Raw genomic sequence first — 19,562 nt, 5'->3', positions numbered from 1 at the left:
AAAATAAATCCGCCGCTAACTTGATAAATATTTTACTCCCCAGTTGTCGCAGCGAGAAGGAGAGGCACATTTCAGCTTCGGTCTCCAGAGGAGGGAGAGAGAGAGAGAGAGAGAGAGAGAGAGAGGCGGATGAGCAGATTAATGGCGGAGATCAAAGGGAAAGTGTGCGTGACGGGGGCTGGCGGCTTCCTCGGGTCGGCGCTGGTCAAGCTTCTTCTCTCCAAGGACTACATCGTCCATGCCACCGTCAGAGATCCTGGTATTTCATTGACTCCTCACTAACTCTTAATTAATTCCTTCTCTCAATTTGCTCCCTCTTCGGTATCGATATCATCATCTGGTAGTTAAGTGTTGATGATCAGTGATTAGATGACTGTTTTATATAATCTATGTGTATGTATATATATGTTTTTGGTTTTAAATCTTACGGCGTCTAATTTCCTGCACTTCTAATACTTAGATCGTTGGAAAGTGGATCTACGAGCAACAATCGCACATGAGCAAAATACACGACCACAATGCAATTCCAGATTTACGTGGTTCGGTCCACTGTGACCTACGTCCACGGGAGCACACACAATCCACTATAACTGGGAGAATACAAGGAGGAGGAGGAGGAGGAGGTTAATGCCCTCAACTACTCTCTCTCTCTCTCTACAAAGATTTACTCTGCCTCACACAACACTCTATTCCTCGCACAACACACCACGCAGCACACAGCACACCTCTCTACAACAACACAGCTTTCAGCCCACAATCAATTACACACCCATACATCACATATATATATACACAAATGGGAGAGGAAAGTCACAGAAAGTGGCTGCAATTTCAAACATGGTAGGTAGAGTTTGGTGGAGGGCTGCTAGTCTTCTCAGCAAAATCAACATAAGCTGCTAGGTGGTGTGGCTGTCTAATCAATACGAGTCACATCCTAACAATCTTCACCTTGGCGAGTATCAACTCCCAAGTCCACAACTCCACCTTGATACAAAATCAATCAAGGCAAATCTTCATAGTTTGATTCAAACGTTTGAACCATGCAAAGAGCACCGCCTTCTTCATCGGCAAACCGAACTCGTCTATTCGTTCCTGACGATGTGCAGCTATCATCATCCGCGGTTAAACCACCAACCACTGTGGTTCTCATCAATTGATACAGACCACGAGACTCCTTCCCAACAAATATCATTGAGTCATGTCGGGTCACCTCCATAGCTCCACTTGCGACGGAGATTTGACAACCCTTAGAATCCAACTGACTAAGGGAGATCAAATTTCTTTGCATCTTTGGAACAAAGTTTACATCATCCAAAATATGGATCGTTCCAACAGGCGTATTCAGCTTCACAAATTCAATCCCTCTGACATCGCATGAAGACCCTTCACCAAGTGATACCGTACCGTGAACTTCTTTGAAAGAATGAAAATTTTTTTTCTTAAAACAAACATGAACTGAACTCCCAAAGTCCAAAACTCATCCATCATTGTTTGGACTGTTATGAGCATTCATGTTCTTTCTCATCAATTTCCAGCACTCCCTCTTCATATGGCCGTACTTCTTACAGTATCGACACTGTACATTTCTTCGATTGATTTGTCAATGTAAGCTGCTCACTGTTACAAGGACCTCATCATTACTGTGCTATGTGGCATGCTCCGATACATTGACACCATCCCGTGTCTTCTTTTCTTCTTCATATTGTTTTCGCTTTTCACAATCCCTTTTGAAGTGTCCCTTTTTATCACACCAGTAGCATACAATCTCGCTCGTATCTCGTTCTCTTGATTTTGAATGTCATTGTTTACCTTTGAGCTTTCAATCTTTGTTTCTTCCTTGTCTCTCAGTATTGGCCACCAAAGCCTGCTCATGAGAAGTCACAATCGGCCTTTTTAGCATCTCAGAATCTTGAAGTGATGCCATCACATCATCCAACTTCAAGGTATCTTTCCCTACGAGCAATGCAGTTATGAGACCATCAAATGAAGCTGGTAGAGACGACAAAAATAGAAGCACCTTATCCTCTTCATCAATTTTTACGTTGAGGCTCAACAACTGGGTCAAAATCTTGTTGTAATCATTTATGTGATCAAAAATACTACTTCCCTCGTTCATTCGGAGTTGGTAAATTTTCTTCTTTAGAAAGAGCTTATTGGTAAGGAACTTCAACATATACCTCTGCTCCAATTTCTTCCAGAACTCCATCGGTGAGGTTTCATCTAACACTGAATATTTGACTTCATTTTCCCAGACACAATCGGATTGTGCTGACCGTATTCATCTTCAATTCGGTCCAATCATCATCTTTGATATCATCTGGCTTCTTCCCGATCAACGGCTTGATCAAGCCTTGTTGAACCAAAATATTCTTCACCGTGCTCTGCCACAAGCTGAAGTTGTTCTGCCCATCAAACTTCTCCACCTCGAATTTTGAAGTGCCAATACTTGCCATTCATCTCCGAATCTCACAAAACGGACATTACTAATGGCTTCAGAACGGCCCAAAACCTTAAAAGTGGTTCAAGCCATTCGGAAAACTGACCCGAAATGGCTCTGAAAAGCTCAGTCAAACTTTTGATCAAAACGGTCAATTTCGATCAAAGTTAACGGAATCTTTCTATTGCCGTTAACAGTCACTAATGCCGTTACTTAACGTCGTCTGCTGATGTGGCACTGAGCCCACTACTGACTTGACACTGTGGGGTCCACCTGCTGACGTGGCACAGTCCCAGCTAACGTGTCTCAGTGACTCAGCACTGACGTGGCAGATGACATCAGCGTCTTCAACCTCCAGACTCGCCGGATGTTCGCCGGCGCGTGGGAGCACGTGATCCCACCTTCCGATCCCTTGCCAGCACGTTAGCCCACCTGCCGATCACCTACCGGTGCGTGGTGGCGCGCTTGGACGCGTGGCAACTTCTTTTGGCCATCTGTGGCGCATGCAAGTGCGTGCGGCTTCTTCTGAGCTCCTTTCGAGCTCCGGTTATCACCGTTGGCTTCGTATCAATGAGGGGAACGCTTTGGTGGCCTCAAAACTGATTTTTGAGCTACTAGGCAGAGGCTCCAATCCAAAAATTTTGCTTCGATCCGACAATTTTTCTCCAACTTTGCTCTGATACTATTTGTTGGAAAGTGGATCTACGAGCAAAAATCGCACATGAGCAAAATACACGACCACAATGCAATACCAGATTTACGTGGTTTGGTCCACTGTGACCTATGTCCACGGGAGCACACACAATCCACTATAATCGGGAGAATACAAGTAGGAGGAGGAGGCTAATGCCCTCAACTCCACTCTCTCTCTCTCTCTCTCTCTCTCTCTTCAAAGTTTCACTTTGCCTCACACGACACTCTATTCCTCGCATAACACACCACACAGCACACCGCACACCTCTCTACAACAACACAGCTTTCAGCCCACAATCAATTACACACACATACATCACATATATATACACAAATGGGAGGGGAAAGTCACAGAAGGTGGCTGCAATTTCAAACATGGTAGGCAGAGTTTGGTGGAGGGCTACTGGTCTTCTCAGCAAAATCAACATAAGCTGTTGGGTGGTGTGGGTCTTAGTTGGTAGTGTTCGATTTTTGTGTGTGCTTTGTTCTGTAGAGTCTAATTTGAGATGATCTTCTTTGTTTATTTTTTAAAAATCCTAAGTTGGCTTGTAACTCCGATTCTCCCTCGCTTTTTGAATTGTGACTGTTTTAAGCCATATTTAAAACTTAGAACACTTTAGGGAAAGGAAAAGAAATTCTAAACGACTACTCTTATAGTTATGAAAGAAAGTGAAAAAGAAATTAGAACACTTTAGGGAACAAGAAAGAAATTCTGAACGACTCTACTCTTCTAGTTATGAAAGAAAGTAAAAAAAAAAAAAAACATAACAAAATTAATTTATATGTCATTAATCTTGAAAATTTCATTCTTAATAGTATTTAATGCAAAGGGGAAATACAAAGAGAAATAGATTTACTTTTTTTTTTTTATTTTCTCCTTTTTCCAAACAAAAGCATGGATATATGCGGATCCATTTTTCATTTTCATTGAGTACCATTTTTAGCTTAAATTAGTGACTAGTTTAGGATATTTACTTAGTTCTTTGTGCTTTCCTTCACATTTTGTAACTTGTTTTATGTCCAATTTGTCATGAAGTTGGTCGAGGGTCCCCCTAGAAGGTTTTTTTGGTTTTTTGGGGGGGGGGGGGGGGGTCATGTAAAAGAATTGAATTGATAGGAGTAAAGGAGATTAAGAAATAGACGATAGTTGAATTGATATTCTATTGTATATCAAACATGATACAAGATAACTCTTTATAGAGTTTCAGTACACCAAAGTAGATATCTTCAAAATTCAAATAACAACAGAATATCTTTTCAAAATTTAAATAACAGCAGAAGATTGAATCGGTTGTCCTCCTAATTCTCCTCTATCTTCTAGATACAACAGAATATCTTTTCAAAATTTAAATAATAGTAGAAGATCGGATTGGCGTTCCTCTTAATTCTCCTCCTTATTTCCCTCCAGTTGACAACTATGGCTTTGCTTTCTTGGTTTGTTATTCAGTTCTACATTTTCCTCTACACGCCCCCTCAATTTGAAGGGTAGTGTTTAAAAATACAGATTGGCCAAGATGATTTGAAATTTGCGAGGGGATACTGGCTTAGTTAATGAATCAGCAAGTTGATCTCTACTAGATATAAACTGAACATTAAGTTGCTTTCTTCGAACTTGGTCACGTACATAATGAAAATCAATCTCGATGTGCTTTGTATGAGCATGAAACATAGGATCAGCAACCAAGGATGTGGCTCTAATATTGTCTGTGGAATAATGGCCACCAGTGTGAATGGTGGCCACTGTTGGTTAATGATAGCCAGCAGTGTGAACGACGGCCACCTACCATGGTAGCTGAGCCACCGCCACCTACCATGAGATCTTGCCACAAGTCGGCTATAAATTGAGACCCCCCACCAAAGCTAAACACACATCTCAACTGCAAGTTGTGTCCTCTTCTGTTTCTTCTGTTTTTTCCATATTTTATTCTCTGTGTACATGTTAAATAGGGACCCGAGTCTGTAAAGAATACAAAATTGAATATACAATTGATTTATTCTCATTCTCTACATGGTATCAAAGCTCGCGTTACTTTGAAACCCTAAGCAATCCATGGCTACCCAAAAAGGAGATAGTCATGAGTCCAGCCAGTCTGCAACTCAGGAAGGAGAGTCGGAGATAACCTCCTCCATGGGCTCGGCCGGCGTATTTGAGAATTCCCCACTCCATCTTACTGTTAAAAAATTCAATGGTAAGAATTACAGATAATGGGCACAGTCAATCAAGCTCGTTATCGACGATAAGGGAAAGCTCGGCTTTCTTACTGGCGAGACTTGGTAACCACCTCCTATTGATGCAGTGGCATCCCATAAATGGCGGTCCGAGAACTCCTTGATAACGTCATGCTTGATAAACTCTATGAAGTCAGCCATTGGCAAAACGTACATGTTTAACTCAACGGCAAAGGATGTGTGGGATGCGGTGCGGTGCGTGAGACATACTCAAATGCTGAAAATGCTTCCCAGATTTTTGAGTTGAAGACGCGGCTATGGCAGACAAAGCAAGGAGATCGAGAAGTCACATCCTACACTGAGATGCTCGGACTTTGGCAAGAACTCAATCTCAGCTACGAAGAGGAATGAGAATGCACGGGCGACAATGTACGTTTCAAGAAGAAGATGGAGAATGAGAGAGTATTCGAGTTTCTGGCGGGGCTGAACCTTACATGGCAAGCCCGCAGATTGGAAGCCCAAACAGCCCAATAAAGCCCATGGTCATTAGGCCTCTGTCGAAACCCAGGGAAAAAAAATACCCATAGAAGCCCATGGCCCGACAGCCAGCTTCTAGTGGGGGATTTAATTCCGACCAACTTGCGAAAATATATGAGCTATTTTCCAATTTCCAAGCCTCGGGTCAGTCTGCTAATACTATGTCATCTGGCTCTTTAGCCCACAAAGGTACTCTTTTGACAGCCCTTAGTACCACTCCTCATTTTACCCTTTGGATTATTGACTCTAGTGCATCTGACCATATAACCAATGCTTATTATTTAATTCTGACCAACTTGCGAAAATATATGAGCTATTTTCCAATTTCCAAGCCTCAGGTCAGTCTGCTAATACTATGTCATTTGGCTCTTTAGCCCACAAAGGTACTCTTTTGACAGCCCTTAGTACCACTCTTCATTTTACCCTTTAGATTATTGACTCTAGTGCATCTGACCATATGACCAATGCTCATTATTATTTTCAACATTCTCACCTTGTACCAATAATTTAAAAGTCAAAATTGCAGATGGGACTCTATCCCTTGTCGCTGGTAAAGGGAGTATTCGTATTTCTGAATCTACTACTCTTGAATCTATCCTCCATGTTCCTAATCTATCGTCCAATTTGTTGACTTTTAGTCAGTTAACCAAACAGTCTAATTGCTCAGCTAAATTCCTACCTTCTCATTGTGTCGGGGAAGACGATTGGTAGTGCTAAGGAATGTGACGAGCTCTACTACTTCGACAAAGCTAATGTGAATGGACTGTGTCCTCCTACTGTTTGTAATTTTGCATCTAGTCCTGGGGAAAGTGAACTTTTGTTATGGCACAAAAGGATGGGACATCCTACTTTTCAGTATTTGTAGCACTTATTTCCTTCAATATGTTCGAATAAAACTGCCTTGGATTTTCTGTGTGAAGTGTGTGAACTTGCCAAACACCATTGTACTACTTTTCCTAGATCTCACTATAAACCATCCATGCCATTTAGTCTAATTCACAGTGATCTATGGGGACCTTCTTGTACTCCTGATAGGACCCATACAAAATGGTTTATTACTTTTATTGATAATCACACTCGTCTGTGTTGGGTATGTTTATTGACTGATAAAACTGAGGTTCGATCAGTCTTCATGAATTTTTGCTTTATGATACAAACCCAGTTTCACACAAAAATCCAAATCCTTCGTACTGACAATAGTACTGAGTATTTCAATCACTCCTTGGGCACGTATCTTCAAGAGAATGGTATTATCCATCAAAGCTCTTGTGTTGGCACCCCTCAACAAAATGGGGTTGCTGAACGAAAAAATCGACATATCATTGAAGTTGCTCATGCCCTTTTGTTCACCTCTCACATGCTAACAAAATTTTGGGGTGACTCAATTTTGACAGCCACATACCTCATTAACCAAATGCCTAGTAGAGTCCTATCCTTTGCAACTCCGCTCCAAAAACTCTAAGAGACTTTTCCCAATTCTAGGCTTGGCTCACATCTTTCGCTTCATGTCGTTGGGTCCACTGTATTTATCCACATTCACGCGCCCAAGCGAAACAAATTTGATCCTCGAGCACTTAAATGTATCTTTCTTGGTTACTCTCCCACACAGAAGGGTTACAAATGCTATGACCCGATCTCCCAGAAACTATGTTAGCTTGGATGTCACCTTCTTCGAACATACCCCCTACTAATTGCTTCAGGGGGAGTCCTTGAGTAAAGCTTGACCCTCAAACTCAGACTACTTCGATATTGCTGTTTTCGAGACCGCTTCATACCCTTATTAGCTCCTTTGCCTAGTATAGAAGGAAAGTTGAACTTGAGGGGAGATGTGGAAATACAAACAAATAGGGAAACACTTGTCTACTCAAGGAGGCCAAAATCGAAGTCTAATGAGACACTTACTTCCGAAGCACCAAAAGAGTTAGAATTGGTGATGGTTCCAACTCCTCATGAGTCCAAATCCAATCCCGACTAGGTAAAACATGACTTACCCATTGCTCTTAGAAAACAACCTCGTTCATGTACTCTCTACCCTATCTCAAAATTTGTATCTTACAATGCTCTTTCTGCCAAGTGTCGTGCTTTTACTTCTAACCTTGACAGAATTCATATTCCTAAAAACATTCAAAAAGCCTTGGAGATTCCAGAGTGGAGAGAGGGAGTGTGGAAGCGATAAGGGCACTAGAAAAGAATGGAACTTGGGAGGTAATGACTTTGCCAAGGAGGAAGAAACCAGTAGGTTGTAAGTGGGTGTTCACAGTAAAGTACAAGGTTGATGGCACAGTAGAACGATACAAAGCCCGCCTTGTGGCAAAGGGGTTCACTTAGACATATAGTATTGACTACACCGAGACGTTTGCACTAGTAGCAAAGATGAACACTATACGGGTTCTCTTGTCCCTGGCAGCAAACCTGGACTAGCCACTCCATCAATTTGACATCAAGAATGCTTTTCTGAATGGTGAGCTAGAAGAGGAAGTGTTCATGACGCTACCACCAGGATTTTGCAAGGAGGGAGAAGAAACTACTGTGTGTAAATTGAAGAAATCCCTGTATGGACTCATGCAATCACCGAGGGCGTGGTTTGATAGATTTGCTAAGGTGATAAAGAATCAAGGATACTGACAGGGACAGTCAAATCACATTGTTCTCAAACAGTCCAATGAGGGAAGAAGGACCAACCTGATTGTGTATGTCGATGACATCATTCTCACTGGAAATGACACGAGAGAGGTGGAGAGATTGAAGAAGATCTTAGCCATAGAGTTTGAGATAAAATACCTGGGCCAAATGCGACATTTCCAAGGAATGGAGGTTGCCAGATCAAGAAAGGGAATTAGTGTCTCCCAAAGAAAGTATGTACTTGACCTTTTGACCAAGACTGGCATGCTTGGTTGTAAACCAAGCGATACTCCTATCAAGGCAGGAAAAAGAACAGAAGACGTAGGAAAGCCTGTGGATAGAGAGAGAAATCATAGACTAGTAGGTAGATTGATCTACCTCTCTCACACTAGACTAGACATTGCTTTCGCTGTAAGTGTGGTCAGTCAACACACACTCACCAAAGGAGAGTCACCTTGAAGCAGTATATAAGATTCTCATATATCTGAAAGGCTCTCCAAGGCGAGGACTATTCTTCAAGAAAGGTGATAGTAAGAAGGTAGAGATCTACACAGGTGCTGATTGGGTAGGATCAGCAGAAAACAGAAGGTCTACTACCGGTTACCGCACCTATGTTTGGGGAATTCTAGTAACATAAGGAGTAAGAAGCAGAGTGTGGTAGCCAGAAGCAGTGCCGAGGCTGAATTCAGAGCTGTTGCACAAGGGATGTGTGAAGGGCTATGATTACAAAAACTTTTGGAAGAACCACACATCACAGTAGAGCTCCCCATCAAACTCTATTGCGACAACAAAACCGCCATTAGTATTTCTCATAATCCTGTTCAGCACGACAGGGTTAAACATATAGAAGTGGACATGCATTTTATAAAGGAGAAAATTGAGAAGGGGGACAATTTGCATGACCTTTATCACTACAAGAGAACAATTAGCAGATATTTTCACTAAGGGATTACAGAGATCTAGCTTTGAAGAGTTTATTTGCAAGTTGGGCATGATCTATCTCTATGATCCCACTTGAGGGGGAGTGTGGAATAACTGCCACCAGTGTGAACGGCGGCCACAGTTGGTGAATGACGACTAGTAGTGTGAATGACGGCAACCTATCATGGTGGGTGAGCCACCGCCACCTACCATGAGATCTTGCCACAAACCAGAGGCCCCCCATCGAAGCTAAACACACATCTCAACTGCAAGTTGTGTCCTCTTCTATTTTTTCCATATGTTATTCTCTGTGTACATGTTAAATAGCGACCCGAGTATGTAAAGAATACACAATTGAATATACAACTGATTCATTCTCATTCTCTACATTGTCACACCATAACACTGGTGATTTTGGAATCTTAAGGCCAATTTCACATAAAATTGATTGCAACCATTGTAGTTCTGAAGTTGTATTTGCAAGTGACTTATATTTAGCTTCAATACTACTACGGGCAACTGTGAATTGTTGCTTGCACGGCCAAGAAATAAGATTGTTGCCCATAAAAATGCAATATGCACCTACTGATTGATGATCATCTCAATCAGCTACCCAATCGGAATCTAAAAAACCTTGAATTGCAAAATTAGATGATTTTCTGAGGAACAAACTCGTTGATATGGTATGTTTAAGATAACGTAGAATCCTTTTTACAGCCTGCCAGTGTGGTTCCAACGGGTTATGCATGAATTTATTTACTTTGTGTACTAAAAAAGCAAGATCAGGTCTAGTGAAAGCTAATTATTGTAAGCTTCCAAGAACCTGTTTATAGAGATGAGGATCTGAACATTTAGCACCCTCAGTTGCAGATAGTTGACAACTGGTTGACATAGGACTTGTGCATGGCTTGGCTTCTGCCATGTGAGTGCGTTTCAGAAGATCAGCCACATACTTACGTTGAGTTAAATACATACTTTCTCTTGAGTGCAAGACTTCTACCCCCAAAAATAGCTAAAGGTCATCACGCTCTTTTACGGCAAAATCAGAATGCAAGGCCCGAATTACAAGTTATATGGCATGACTGGAATTACACGTGATCATAATATCATCAACGTAAATAAGAATCACAACTAGAACACCATTGTTGCGTCAAATAAAAAAGAAGTGTCTGCCTTGCTATCACGAAATCCAACCTGTCGTAACTTATCAGTTAGACGAGAGAACCAAGCTCTCGGAGCTTGTTTCAAGCCATATATTGACTTATGTAACCTGCAAAGATGATGATGATACTGTGGATGAACGTAGCCCTAAGGTTGTGCCATATATACTTCCTCCTCCAATTTTCCATGCAGAAAAGCATTTTGTTCATCAATTTGCTTAATCTGCCAGTTAAAAGAGACAACTAGGGACAAGACAATTCGAATTGTAGCGTGCTTGACAACAGGGCAAAAGGTTTCATTAAAATCGACACCTTCTTGTTGATGAAATCCTTTGACAACCAACCTCGCTTTATACTGCTCTATGGAACCATCAGCATGTCATTTAATTTTGTATATCCATCGGTAGCCAACTATGTTGGCATTTGGAGGCGGTGTGACTAATGACCATGTCCCATTGGGTAAAAGGGCATCGAACTTAGCATTCATCGCTGCACACCAATGTGGTGATTTGATTGCATCACTATAACATGATGGTTCTACATCAGCAGAATCAAGAGAGCTAAGTGAGGCTTTCAGTAGGGGATACCTCACAAAATCATCAGAGGTGGCTTTTGGTTTAAAAATATTGCTCCTTGATCTGGTAACCATGGTATGCGTTCTGGTGCTTAGTTGAATTGATATTCTATCGTATATCAAACATGATACAAGATAACTCTTTATATAGGGTTTCAGTACACCAGAGTAGCTATCTTCAAAATTCAAATAATAACACAATATCTTTTCAAAATTTAAATAACAGCAGGAGATCCGATCAGTTGTCCTCATAATTCTCCTCTATCTTCTAGATACAACACAATATCTTTTCAAAATTTAAATAACAGCAGAAGATCAGATTGGTTGTCTCCTAATTCTCCTCCTTATTTTCCTCCAGTTGACAGCTACGGCTTTGCTTGCCCGGTTTGTTATTCAGTTTCACATTTTCCTCTACATGCCACAAACATGACCCGACCCAATGACCCACTTTCCTTTGGTGGGTTACATATATATATATATGTTATGCTTGTCGGGTTTAGAGAACTGTATCTTCATCTAGCTAAATTTTTGTGCAATGTGGTAAGGTTTGAAAACTGAAGAATTCAAGATTGATCTCCATTTTATGCTTCCTTTTTTGTTAATGCTGAAATTTTAAATTTTCTCTCCTCCATCTTTAGATGTAAACTTTTAGCATGTAAATCTAGAGGGGGGCAAGAAGAAAGAAAAAAGCCAAGCCAAACTACATTATTGAAGCAAACTGAACTGAAAATTTGGTTAACCATTTTTTCAACTCGGTTATGGTTTGAATTTTTTTATGTTTTTGGTTATCGGTTCGGTTTCAGTTTAGCCCATTCAATAACCACAATTAACCGAATTGAATCGAACCGATATATTATAAATATATATAAACACATATTATATATAATATTATATAAAACTTTAATAATTTAAATTTAATAAGGTCGTATTGCACTAAGATTGGTTTTAATGATGAATATTTAAATTTACATGTTGATTATTATAAAAAATATATATATATTATTTGTTTTGACTTTAAAATTTTAAGTTGTATTGAATGGTTTTGTTTTGGTTAACCAGTTGATACTGGCCTAAAAACCAGGTTACTGTTTTAAAAGGTTTGGTTTTGGTTTGCATTTTTTAGCAAGCTGAAACTTTGGTTTGGTTAGCAGTTCAAGGGGTATGGTTCGGGCTCACCCCTACATAAATCTGTTCGCTGTTGCACTGTTTCTTTTCCTTCATTTTTGCTGTGTATGCCTGCACACAATTCAGACACAAATAATGGATTTGGTTAGAAGCTGTTTGACTAGAGAGAATTTGAGAGAAGAGAAGAAACTTGTTTCTCTCATTATTTGATATAATTGTTTGTTATAAATTATAATAAGAGAGAGAGGAGAGAAATATAGAGAAAGAAAACAAAAATCAATCATCATTGGTGAGAATATACTTATTAGGTCATTTTTTAAAAATTATGTAATAGTGTTTTAGTTTTTTTTTTTTTTTTTTTTTGAGTAGTTTGCTGGAGGACCGAAAATATAGTTCTGTTTTCATATTTTCCCGTTCACTAACTATTCTCTCAAGAATTTGAAAGAAACCCATTTCATTCTCTTTCATTCACTCCACTTCTCTCCATCCAAATCCATTTGTTTCTGTTTGAATTTTAGTTTGATGGGAATGCCCATTGTCTGAATATATTAGTTATGGTTGCTGGAAAAGAATATGAAAACTAATTATAATTAATTAAGTTGACAGCGTGTCTTGATGTTGATAGCTTATGAAAAATTTCCACTATGTTGTATTTAAATCATATATTAGCATTTTATAATGGATTTGTTCTAGTACATACAGCAACTGCTTGCGATGAAATCAAAACAATATCAGTTCCTTAATAATATGTTGCATATAAAGCAGAATAGACCTATATCTAATCCTTAAAAGGGGGGTAAAGTTGACTGGCTTCAAGTGCCTTTCAAAACGTAAATGGATTAATCTCATTTTAGAACTCTGGCAGGAAATGAAAAGTATGCTCATTTGAGGAAACTGGAGAAGGCATCTGAGAAGCTGAAACTCTTCAAGGCTGATTTGCTGGATTATGACTCTCTTTGTGCTGCCATCAGCGGATGCAATGGAGTTTTCCATGTCGCAAGTCCAGTTCCCTCCAGCACCGTACCAAATCCTGAGGCAAGACTACCCACCTAAAGCTTGTTCAATGTTCAATTTCTGCTCATTAAATAAAAATCCATGCCCTACTAGACAAAGTTATGGCATAGCTCTATCTGAATGATGCAACTGAACTTCATAGTTATAATTCCACCTCCCATGAAATCTTGATGGGTTATGCAGAGAATTGTTTTTTCTTATTATTTTTCCCCCCTCACATTCTGAATGTTGTTGTGCAGGTAGAGCTAATCGAACCTGCTGTAAGGGGCACACTTAATGTGCTCAAGGCATGTTTTGAAGCAAAAGTTAAGCGAGTTGTCGTTGTGTCCTCTGTAGCCGCAATTTTCATGAACCCCAGCTGGCCCAAGGGTAAAGTGAAGGATGAAAGTTGTTGGTCTGATAAGGAATATTGCAGGAACACAAAGGTAACCAATTGGAAAAATCCAACCATACATGAATGGTTGTTCTAAACATTCTCTGCATGCTAGTAGTAGTAATCTGTTGTTTATTTCCCCTACTTCCAAAGCAGTTCAGATTTCAGAAGTGTGTAGGATATGCAGAATGATCCTATTTATATTTTAAACTGAATCCTACTTTTGTGTTTTTGTGTTTTTCCCCCAACCAGAACTTTTACTGTCTTTCCAAAACAGAAGCAGAAAGTGAGGCTTTTGAGTATGCCAAAAAAACAGGGCTTGATGTTGTGACGGTTTGTCCTACCCTCATCTTCGGGACAATGCTGCAGCCCTCCCTAAATTCAAGTAGCCTGGTTCTTGTTAACCTTTTGAAAGGTATCCACTTCTGGCACACACGTGGCATATCATTTGGTGATGTGGGTTGGGTGGTGTTTATACTCTTGAGGAAAGCATTCGCCCAAGAGTCCATGCCACGTTTTATTCGTAGTTTGTCTTGGAATGCAAGTTCACTTGGCAGGGAGGGGGCATGGTTGGGTGATGTTTATATTCTTTGAGGAAAGCATTCACCCAAGAATCCATGCCACATTCTATTTGTAGTTTGATTTGGAAAATGCAAGTTTACTAATTGAGGTTATGTTGGTATAGGATTTTCTCCTTGAACATGTATTTCCTTAATTTATTGGATTTGAGACTCTCACTTCTTTCATTTTTAAAGCCACGTTTGCTTTGATATTACAAGCAGAAGGGTATGAGACACTGGAAAACAAGGTTCGGCTGATAGTAGATGTGCAAGATGTAGCTGAAGCATTGCTCCTTACATTTGAGAAGCCTGAAGCTGAAGGAAGATACATATGCACCGCTCATGCTATCAGGTCACGAGATTTGGTGGACAAGCTGAGGAGTATTTACCCTAACTACAATTATCCCAAGAGGTAAGCTGCTGGTTTCATTATAATCTTCTATGTGAATATTTTCTTCTGCCCAATTTTAGTTCAGCCTCCTAGTCCATGTATGTCATGCATTTTTTGTGTTCTTTTCGGGATTTCAGCAATAGCATACTTCCATGCTTCAACTACAAATTTGGGAAGATGGAGGCTGAACTTCTTCATATTTCGACAAAACACTTTACAAAATCCTGAACTCTATGCTCCCAAAACAGTAGTAGAAGCCTCATTTTTTGAGATTGTCTTAGCCTTTAGGCTATGTTACGTAGCATCATTTTTTGGTAGTCTTATTTTCCTCTTCTGCTTTGGTGTGGACAGCTTTACGGAGGTAGATGAAGATTCAGGAGGGATAAGTTCTGAAAAATTGCAGAACCTGGGGTGGAAGTACAGACCATTGGAAGACACTCTCGTGGATTCTGTCCAAAGCTACAAGGAAGGTGGGCTCTTGGATTAGGGCTGTTGACACTACATCTATTTATCTTCCTCCTCTTCGTGCTCGTCATGTGACTTGTGATGGTTACGGCCCGTGATTGTGATTTTTCCTTTGCAAATAGGTTTTGTCAAGAGGGGCAGTCTAGTACAATAGGCTAATAATGCCCAAACATTCTTGAAACCATACTGCAATGGATCAAAGCCAGCTTAAGGGTACCCCTTGGTGGAGTTATGTAGAGTTGAATAATTGTCTTCTCTTTCTTACAAATAATAGGTGTTTGTGGCACTATCTATACTATTTGAAAATTGTTAAAGGTTTGTACTACATATACTAGGTAAAGGCTCAAATTATACATGTAATCGGGCCTCTTAATTACATACAGGTGTTGTTTAGAATTTGGAAAACATTAAGGCCTCATTTGGAATTTGGAAAATATGAGGAAAAGGGAAAAAAAACATATAGGAATTTAATTTTTTCACACACAGTCGATTCCAAGTCCGAGTAAAGGAGGATTGCATTAGGTAGTTGATATGAATTCTAGCTAAATATGATCACTATGATAGCTAGTGTAAAATTTATTAGATCACTATGAAATGAATTCTAACTAAATATTCGCTAGGGCATTCCTTACGAGAGATGCGTTACACTCATACTACCTAGGTGTAATGAAAAGTAGGCGAGGGTGGGTTAGGTCGTAGACTTGAAATGGCATGACATGTCAGCACTCAGGTACATTGTTAAATATGTGAGGGTCACTGTAACACTATAGATATGAATCGGTAAAGAAGTTTGTTTAGGAGGTTAGGATTAGATTAATAACTTGGAATATAGGGACACTTACAAGTGAAAGTATAAAAATTGTGGACACAATGATTAGAAGAAAGATTAATTTAATTTGCCTTCAAGAAACTAAGTGGGTGGGGAGAAAGTTAGAGAAAATGATAAATTAGGATTTAAACTTTGTTATACTAGAAATAAAAAATATGATAATGGGGCAACAATTATTGTAGATAAAAACTTGAAAGATAGTGTTGCATATGTAAATAGAGTAGGGAAGTAGGGAATTGAATTATAAAAATCAAGATGGTTTTAGATAAAGAGATAATAAATATTAATAGCGTTTATGCTCCTTAAGTAGGCTTATTAGAAAATCTTTAGAAATAATTTTGGGAAGATATAAATAATAGTATACAAAACATATCAGGAACTAAGAAAATATTCATAAAAGCATGTCTAAATTGACATATTGAAAATGATAATAAAGGTTATGAGAGAATATATGGAGGATATGAATATGGAGACAAAAATGAGTCTGGAGAGATAATCTTAGACTTCGCTATGTCATACGATTATATTACGATGAATACTTGCTTAAAAAAGAAAGAAAAAAACTTGATAATATTCAAAAGTGGACAAAATAAAAGTCAAATAGATTTTTTTTTAACTATGAGGGTAGATCGTTTATTATATAAGGATTGTAAAGTTATCCTAAATGAAAGTTTAACCACACAACACAAAATTTTAGTGTTAGATATATGTATTAAAAAATAGAAAAGAAATGATAAAATAAATCAGTATAAGAGAACTAGATAGTGAAAACTAAAGGAAGAAAATATAATAAAATTTAAAGATAAAATAATCAAAGATGGTGATCAGACAATAGAGGTGGTGTAGACACAAACACTCTTTGGAGTAGGATAACTAGCTCTATTTAAAAAACAACAAAAGATATTTTAGGTGAGTCAAGAGGAAGATTCTCAAATTGCAAAGAAAGTTGGTGGTGTGATTAAGACGTTAAAAAAATCATTAAAATAAAGAAATTGGTATAAAACATGATAAAAGTGTAAAAACATGTATAACTTTGAAAAGTATAAAGAAGCGAGAAAAGATGCAAAAAAGGTAGTTAGTGAAGTTAAACATAGATTATTTAATAATTTGTATGATAGATTAAATACAAAAGAAGGGGAAATAGTTATTTAAACTTGCTAGAGGTAGAGGGAAAAAAAATCACTTAGGTGATGTAAAATGTATAAAATGTGAGGATGATATTGTCTTGGTTAAGAAAGAATGCATAAAAGAAAGATGACGAAATTACTTTAGTAAGCTATTTAATAAAAACTAAATAAAATGCTTAAACTTAGAGTTGACATGTGAGGAAAAGGCTAAAAATATGATATTTATTCGTAAAATTAGAGTTAACGAAGTTAAATTTACACTAAAAAATATGAAAAATGAAAAAGTTTATAGGACCGAATAACATTCTAATTGAAGTTTGGAAATGCTTAGGTGATAATGAAATTATATGGTTAACTAATTTATTTTAACACAATTATAAAAACTAAAAAAATGTAATATGAATGGAGGAAAAAACACTTTAATACTTATATACAAAAATAAAAGAGATATTCAAATTTGTAATAACTATCGTGGAATTAAACTTATGAATCATACGATGAAATTGTGGAAAAGGATCATTTAACAAAGGTTAAGGCTAGAAACAAAGGTCTCCGAAAATTAATTTGGCTTTATGCTTGGAAGATCTACTACAAAAGTTCTATATCTTTTAAGAAAATTAATGAAAAAGTTTAGGGAAAAAAAGAGGGATTTGTATATGGTATTTATTGATTTAGAGAAGCATATGATAGGGTTCCTAAGGAAGTTTTATGATGGGTTTTAGGAAAAAAACAAAAAAAGTGTATATAATACGTATAATGATGTCATTAAGGGTATGTATAATGGAGTAATGACGGGTGTAAGGACTATAGATAGAGAGACAAGAGAATTTCCAATTACAATAGATGTACATCAAGAATTTATTTCGAGTCCTTATCTTTTTTGTTTTATTAATGGATCAACTGACTAAGAGTATCTAAATGAGGTTCTATGATATATGTTGTTTGCAGAACTAGGGGTGGTGTTGAGGTTTAGTTAGAAATATGGAAATAAGCTTTAGAATCAAGAGGTTTTAGAATAAGTAGAAAAAAGACATAATATATAAAAAGTTATTTCAATAAAAGTAGAAGGAATATTGGAGACAAAGTTAAACTTGATGATATAAAAAGAAACAAATAACACTTGTAGATTTTGATACCTTTGATCTATTATGCAAGCTAAAGGAAAATTTGAAGAAGATGCAATGCATAGAATTAAAGCAAGTTAGATAAAATGGAGAAGTGCTTCAAGTGTGCTTTCTAATCGTGGAATACCATTAAAATTAAAAGGAAAGTTTTATAGAACGACTATAAGACCATTTATGCTATATGGATGAGAATATTGGGCAATTAAGAAACAACATATCCAAAAAGTGAAAGTTGTTGAAATGAAAATGCTTAAATGGATAAATGGTATAACATTGAAAGATAATTTTTTTAAAAAAAATTAACATATTCGCAGTAAGTTAGACATAGCTCCTGTTGAAGATAAGATAAGGGAGGAGCAACTTAAATGGTTTGAGTACTTGCAACAAAAGTCACATAGTGTGCAAGTGAGGAAGAATGAGTTAATTATTGTGAGGAGTAGCAAAAAGGGTAAGGGTAGACATAAAATAATTTTGAATGAGATAGTAAATATTTAATAACCCTAAATTTGTTGAAAGAAATTTTCCATGATCGCATATATTGGTGAAAAAAGGATTGATGTGTTGACTTTTTGAGTCCTATCCCTATTTTGATTATGACAAACAACAACATTTCATGTTTGTGCTTAGTGTTTGACAGGTCAAATCCTAGAAAAGTACAGATGATACTGCAATATGAAAGTCTTGAAAAGCTCTATATGATTGTATTCCAAGGCGTATTCCACAAACACCGGAGAGTAAAGACAGAAAACTTTTGTAATTTTGTGTTGTAATAGTAATTAGGGTTTGGATGTGCATGCATTTCATTTGATTTATATTGAAGCTCTTCAAGACCTAGATTGACCATAGGAACCCCAAAACTAAACAAAAAATTTTCCTATTTAAAAACAAACATTTTTACAAAAGGTTTAAAATTATTTTGAAAATAATCAAAGGCCAAAAATCAATTTTTTGAAGGCCCGGTCGACTGGCCTCCTTAGAAAGTAATTACCCCGACAGACTTGAAGGCTCTACAATCATTTTAACACGCCTGGTAGACCGGCCCCTTGAAGGCTTAAATAAGCCTAGTTGACCAACACTGTTCACTTGGCCGACCGGTTATTCAGCCCAACGGCCAGTTTCTTGGTCTTTTGGAAATCACCAAACGGCCGCCAGCTGATCGACACTTTGCACAGTCAACTGGCCCTCTCAAATATTTGAAAATTACTCAAAGGCCAGTCGACCGACGCACTTCCCGGTCGACCGGACCTCTCAGGTTGGCCATTTTTTGAGCGCTAAAACGTGTTTAATTTTAATTAAACAATTTTCAAAATTCTCACTATGTCCCTCACGATCAGATTTTTTGAAAATTTATATATAGCCCATTCATAAGCATAATTAGTTAAGGAATTAGCATTAAAATTCTCTTAAATATTTTGGGCAATTATTTTCTTACTTCTCACAT

General features: G+C 38.0%; 1 protein-coding gene across 1 annotated transcript; it reads left to right on the top strand.

The window, feature by feature from the left end:
• On the top strand, window positions 1–15,417 carry LOC131162960 (cinnamoyl-CoA reductase 1-like). Its single transcript, XM_058119605.1, has 6 exons — window positions 1–259; window positions 13,104–13,273; window positions 13,492–13,677; window positions 13,878–14,040; window positions 14,408–14,597; window positions 14,928–15,417. The coding sequence occupies exons 1-6, from the start codon at window positions 130–132 to the stop codon at window positions 15,061–15,063; spliced, it is 975 nt and encodes a 324-aa protein (XP_057975588.1). The 5' UTR covers window positions 1–129; the 3' UTR covers window positions 15,064–15,417.
• Window positions 15,418–19,562: the final 4,145 nt, after the last annotated feature.

This window comes from Malania oleifera, chromosome 8 (genome assembly GCF_029873635.1).
Source record: "Malania oleifera isolate guangnan ecotype guangnan chromosome 8, ASM2987363v1, whole genome shotgun sequence".
NCBI classification, from domain to species: Eukaryota; Viridiplantae; Streptophyta; class Magnoliopsida; order Santalales; family Ximeniaceae; genus Malania; species Malania oleifera.
The sequence above is the reverse complement of the archived record's forward strand: the minus strand, read 5'-3'. Positions and strand labels throughout refer to the sequence as shown.